Source organism: Rhododendron vialii, chromosome 6a, assembly GCF_030253575.1.
Source record: "Rhododendron vialii isolate Sample 1 chromosome 6a, ASM3025357v1".
Classification (NCBI taxonomy): Eukaryota; Viridiplantae; Streptophyta; class Magnoliopsida; order Ericales; family Ericaceae; genus Rhododendron; species Rhododendron vialii.
In genome coordinates this window covers 6,047,299-6,053,475 of record NC_080562.1, presented here as the reverse complement: position 1 = coordinate 6,053,475, position 6,177 = coordinate 6,047,299, and the positions used below count along the sequence as shown (strand labels likewise).

At 37.1% G+C, this 6,177-nt stretch overlaps 1 protein-coding gene across 2 annotated transcripts; it reads left to right on the top strand.

The window, feature by feature from the left end:
* The first annotated feature begins 1,536 nt into the window (after positions 1-1,536).
* Positions 1,537-5,761, top strand: LOC131331204 (cold-regulated protein 27-like). Of its 2 annotated transcripts, none has more exons than XR_009201332.1 (5): positions 1,537-1,748; positions 3,148-3,348; positions 3,484-3,793; positions 4,944-5,081; positions 5,177-5,288. XR_009201332.1 is itself a non-coding variant. In XM_058365087.1 (5 exons), the coding sequence occupies exons 1-5, from the start codon at positions 1,668-1,670 to the stop codon at positions 5,231-5,233; spliced, it is 762 nt and encodes a 253-aa protein (XP_058221070.1). In that variant the 5' UTR covers positions 1,547-1,667; the 3' UTR covers positions 5,234-5,761. The 2 variants fall into 2 exon arrangements, 1 of the variants encoding a protein (XP_058221070.1); XM_058365087.1 differs by having other exon boundaries at positions 1,547-1,748; positions 4,969-5,081; positions 5,177-5,761.
* The last annotated feature ends 416 nt before the right edge of the window (positions 5,762-6,177 follow it).

Genomic DNA, 6,177 nt, shown 5'->3' with positions numbered 1-6,177 from the left:
CTTAAAGAACTAATGACGGAATCCGGCCGTCCATTTTACTAAGCAAAAATTCATTTTTTAATATAGCGATCGTTGCTCGGTCAAACTTTTTTTTTTTCCCGTAAATGTAGTACTTCCTCCGTCCACATTTGTTGGTCCATTTTAAAGATTCCAACTTATTAAGGGAGCAAAATAATGTTGTTTTTTAAACATAAATTTCCTTTTTTGTCATTCAATAAAAAATTTGTCCCAAAAGTGAAGTTTTAAATATTGACGTGACTATACAAAAAAAAGGAGTGGCAAAAAAGAAAACTCACTCTCTTTTGTACTATATTGATGTGAATACATGAACAATCTTTACGAATTTTACAAAACGAACAATACTGCAATAACACTCGGTAGGGCCCACAACTGATAGTGGTAGAAATGTCATCCGGACAAAACTTGTAATAAGGGAAAATTTCAAAATACCCCCCAACTTTTACTTTAAATTTCAATTAGAGTCTCAAATTTTTTAAAAAAATCAATTTTACTCCCAACATTATCTTCCGTTAATTAAAACGACCTATTCCGTCTAAATGACTAACGGATTTTGTTAAAGGTTCCGTTAAATAGCGTCCCGATAGAATTTTGATGATCCAAACCGCTCAATGTGTTCAGAATGTGATTTTTAAGGGTATCCTCATGAAATCAAAAAAAAAAAAGATCGTGAAGGACTTGATTTGAACAGTTTTTTTATTGAACAGTTTAATAAAAAACTATTTCGATGAAGCCCTTCCGGATTATTTTTTTTGTTGATTTTAATTGGGTTTCTTTAAAATCACGTTCTAAATACATTGAACGGCTCGGATCATTGAAATTCGATTGGAAAAGGGGAGGTGCGGACCGAAGCAAAATCTGGAAGCCTTAACTTGAACAAAATTCGAATTGCTTCGCACCTCTCCTTTCCCGATCGAATTTTGATGATACAAGCCGTTCAATGTGTTCAGAAACGTGATTTTAAGGATACCCGCTAGAAATCAGCAAAAAAAAACCGGGAAGAGCTTCATCCGAATAATTTTTTCATTGAATTATTCAATAAAAAAATATTTCGGATGAAACCCTTCTCGGTCATTTTTTTTGTTGATTTCTCTAAAGTACCATTAAAATTATGTCATGATCACATTGAGCGGCTCAGATGATCAAAATTTGATCGGGACGCTATTTAATGGGGCCTGTAGTGAAATCCATTAGTCATTCTGACGGCAGGGAGCATTTTGATTAACGGAAGATAACGTTGAGAGTAAAATTAATTTTTAAAAAATTTGAGAGTCTAATTGAAATTTAGAGTAAAGATTGGGGGTATTTTGAATTTTTCCCGGGTAATAATGTCACGGAAGGAGACGGGAGACAAAGAAGATATTTTCGGCGGTCCGAAGCTTCCGATATTTTTTTCGAAACCGCAAAAAAAATATCTGCCTCTCTCTCATCGTCTCCGTCAGCCGACGTGGAGCCCCCATGGGCCCACGTACACGTGTAAAAGCGATGACATCTGTCACGTCTCCTTTTATATCTCTCTCCCCCTTTTTCTCTCTGTCTCTAAAACAAAAATATCCTCCAGAAATCCAATAGAATCGAACGCTTGAGCAACAAGGTTTTTAGAGAGAGAGAGAGAGAGAGAGAGAGAGAGATCGGTTATATCAGCAGCTATGGAACCACCGAGGGTGACGCAAGCAGTCGGTGGCGGCGCTTCAGCCGATTCTGTTGAAATCCCACACCCTTTGTGTCAGGTACATCTACATGTATATGTATATGTAAGTGTCTGTGCAGTTGTAGATTTTTTTGTGCGATTCAAGTGATATATATATCTGATAAAAAAAAAGTGATATATATATATATATTTTTTTTTGATCCAAGGCTTTGTTTGGATCTTGGATTTGCTATGGGAAGAGAAAAGAAATTGGAGTGAAAAGAAGATAAATTTGGTTTAGGTTAGGAAAATGAGAAGAATGGATATTTGTATGGAAATAGTAATAAAGTCTTTGTTTTTGTAATTATTGATGAACTTTTGGTTATGTACCGATCTTCGATTGGTGGGGGTAGGGAAAGTACCTAAACTTGGTTTGGGCTATGCAATTGGGAAGAATAGAGCTTGTCAAAAAGGGTATCCGCCTAGACTATGATACTCCTATCAACAATTGGTAAAAAAGATTTCCATTATGATTGGGAAAATTTATAGGAATTCGAGCGACTACCGAACCATTTTATGGTCAACAATTCGAGCGAGAGATTGAAGCCTTTCTCGCTATTACAGGAAATAGTTGTTGTATATATGAGGGAATTTTAGGAAAGGACCTTTGAGAGATGTAGGAAGTTGATGCTGGAGAACATGGCTGTACAAAGTTGTTGGGGAAAGAAGCAGCGTCCCGAAAAAGAACAACTTGAAGTACAATTATGCAAAGCCCATACATATAGCTAGAAAACTGATATCAGAGCTGGTTGAAGGGACCCCTTTTTTTTTTTATTTTGGGTAAGTAAACTGGTTGAAGGGACTTGCGATGTGTTTGGATCTCCTTTGAGAATGTTAATAAAGTGTGCACTTGAGGCTTTCTAGATCGAGGAGTTAGTGTTGCAGCTTTATACCGATCATCCTACTTTGGACCTTCAATTGATTTTGTAATATTTAGGGACTTAACAGACCCGGCGTGATGTAATAATACTCCTTTGAACCGTTTTCCACAGTATTAGTTTTTGTTAGTCTTCAACCATCAAGTAAAAAGGCCTGTGGTGAGAAAACTCTCTCTCTTCGGGGAGTCGTGACAGCTACTTATGTTAGCTCAATTGATCATACTTATGACTTGAACACCATTTTTATCCAATTCATTTTAGCATGAAGGCCTCTTAGTGTACTTCCATATTAATGAAGAGGGAAATTAGGCCCCAGGCTACCTCTTCAGTTTGGGGGATACTACTGGATATGGGTTTCCTGAGTAATTGATATTCTACTGCTGAGCTAGTAAATCTGGTTGCTTCCTTAATGATTCTTGAATGCTACCCAATTCCTGTCACCTTAAGAGACAGAAATGCTGTTTCAGATGTCACTAATTTTAGTCTTTAACTTTCTCTATCCTCCTACTAGACAAATGCACAACAAGGGTCCCTCATGGTTTTATGGTTGTCATATATCAGGACTCTCCGGCCAGAGATTCAATTCCCACAGAATGGACAGATGAGAAGCACAGTTTGTACCTAAAGTCCATGGAAGCATCCTTTGTCAACGAGTTGTATAGTTCATTTGATTTACTTGGTTGGCGCTCTCAAAGGGAGCACTCATCAGATCCAAAATTGTCAGGGAAAAAGCATGCCAGTTCTCGTACTTCTTCTTGCCAGGTTTTACCTCAATGCACTCTTGTTTATGGCCTACTTTTGGGTTTTTGCATTTCCGGCCGTGCGTAAATAATGTCTTGTATTGCTTCTCTGATTGCGTTGCATATATTTACCATTTTTCGTTGCACTCTTTTTCAGTTCAAGGTTCTTCAAAGTGGATGTTGGGGAAATATCAACTTTGCAAGACATGAGTCGCAGTTGGAAAAGGCAGAGGGGAATGGGGTTATTTTAGCAAATCCATGGATTCGACATTTCAGATCTTCGCAACGAAAACAACTTGTAATATCTTCTACTCTTCAAGGAAAAAGTACATTTGGAAGTCTGGCTGTCCGTGTGAGTGGGAAAATGGCATTGACCTCTGCTGCATTAGCTTCCAATTTGGAGCAACTTCCCGCATCTCACTCTAATTTTAGGCACTATGATGATCCAGTTGACAGCAGTAATACAGGTAGCTCTCAACAATATTTCGGTGTATTTCCTGTATTACTATATTTCCTTGCCTTATCTTCCATTTATTGTTTTTTCACTCGCGGACTCATGCGATTTCATGTTTATCCCGTATTTTATTTTCGAGTCAAACTTTACATGCCGCTCTATAGAGTTCAGATGAATAAGTTTTTTTCTGGAAAGATGACGAATAAGGTAATACTAGTTGAGATGCATGGTTCAAATTGGACCCAAATCCAAGTAGAAAGAGAGAAGGTGAATGTTTGGTTGGAAGATAATGTTGGTATTGACAAAGCTAATCCAGATTGCTGACCATAAAGGGGAGGGGAAGGCCCTTATGTCCACATGAACCAGAAACAGAAAACAGGCATTCCTATGCTATTGTAGATGAAGCCCATTTACGCGTAGGAGGCAAAACCAAATGGAAGTTAAGATCATTACCTAACTTTCAAAACTGCATGGAAGACATTCTTGTTAAGGCAACATGCCAGTTAGTGAAGCTATTTTGCTCTCTCCTCCAAGAACTTAGTCAAGCTCTGACATCTTTTGTGTTTGTGATTTCATAGCTGTTCTTTGATTTTTATGACTTGAGATTCTTGCATTCCTGCCTCTCAGAATGTAATATATAGAGACATCTAGGGAGAGCTTGTAAATTGCATCTTGAAAATATGAGCTAATACATTATTGTCTCTAATCTATCTTCGAAATGGACTAAAAGAAATATACTCAGAGACATTAGCACTAATGTCTTTTCTGTGAAACATAAGACATTAGTGCTTTCTTTAAATAAATTAAAAATCATAATGCATTGTGCTCGTCCCACTGTTCAGGTACTCTATTCACTTCATTTCTGCTTCAAATTAAGTTTCCTAAAATTGGATGAGAAAGGACGTGAGAAAATCACGCCCTGAAGAGACTTATTACCTTGATTGAGTAGAGGGCATGCTTGATCAACTATATTCCCAATTCTAAAAGGCTGTCTTTCATTTCCAATCTGGAAATGCCTTCTGTCCGGAATTTTGCCTTTAGTCTGATTGCTTTTGCAAAGTGGACGTCACGCAGAGCACAGTTTAGTTACTAATACTTCCATTATTATCTTGTTGTTTCTAATATATAGGAGTATTTGCAATCATTGGTTGTCAATGGTTCAGAGACTTTATCTTGTTCTTTTTGCAGAGATGACTGGTCAAAACTTTGTTGATGAAGATACTGAAGTAGAGAAGGCAAGCCATATGGGCAATGCGAAGAGGATGAGAACTTCAGTTGTTTCCAATCCTAGCAATGATCAAGTATGCTTTTATCCACTTAATATCATGCAATTTGCTGTCGTGATTACGCTATTAATGGTGTCTCACTTCTTTCCATCTCTTACGTACTCTTTCAGGTTGTTCCTTTTGGGAAATTTCCAGCAAATGATGTTAGCAGCAGTAAGTTGAAATAAACCAATGAAGATGGCTTTCCATGATTGGATTCAACTAGTATTCTAACCCGGAAAACGAAGGGATGATACCCGATCACCTATTGATAGCTGACTGCTAATGGTGCTGTGGAAACACTAAGTGTGAGAAACAGATCATGACCTTGAACCCTTCGCTATAAAGAGGAGGATGAAGATTACTGATAAGATGCTAGAACCCATGGATGCTGCCACGTTTCTACATACTTACTGCTGCAGAGACTGTTAGAAGTTGGAGGAGAAGACTGCCAGAAAGGAGAGGTTTCGACTTTCGATGAGGGTTTTTTTTTTTTTTTTTTTTGGGGGGGGGGGAGGGGTGTTTGTGCTATGATAGTTGATGATTGTGTTGCATTCTTTTCCTCTCCATGTTTTCTTTTTATTTGGTTACGAATTTCGTAGCTGCACTAAGTATGTTGATTAAGTGATTTGTACAGTAGGCCCTTTCCATCTTTCATGGGAATTGAGTTGGCATATTATTGCTAGTAATTTATTTTTTTTACATCTCCAAGAAAATCTTATTTTCCACTATCCTAGGGGATCATGGAGTAATGAGGTCATTATTTATTAAGATGGGGTTTAGCTAATTATTGCAGTTTTGTTTACTCACGTAATAAGTTGACGAACATTACTCTCACTTATGATTGTGCAAATCAGAGGAGTCCAATGTTCTAAATATGATCAAGTTTTTAAAAAAAAAAAAAAAAGTGATTGGGTCAGCGTTTTAACCAATCATAATTCAGGGTAATGATCATTAATTTTGCTTATTGAAGAAAATTACACTCTCCTGAAGAATCAAATGCGTTATACATGATGGAATATGATTAAGAAAAACGAAATTAGAATACACTCTAAACACGAAATGAATAGAAGCATTTAAATAAATGAAAATCGGAAACCAAAATGCTGATAAAAAGAGAGAACTGAAAATA

Excerpts from the sequence above, each read along its gene's own strand:
- LOC131331204 (XM_058365087.1), top strand. The coding sequence starts at position 1,668 with ATGGAACCACCGAGGGTGACGCAAGCAGTCGGTGGCGGCGCTTCAGCC. Across the intron at positions 1,749-3,147 it reads TCCCACACCCTTTGTGTCAG|GACTCTCCGGCCAGAGATTC; the intron begins GTACATCTACAT and ends GTCATATATCAG. Across the intron at positions 3,794-4,968 it reads AGTTGACAGCAGTAATACAG|AGATGACTGGTCAAAACTTT; the intron begins GTAGCTCTCAAC and ends TTCTTTTTGCAG.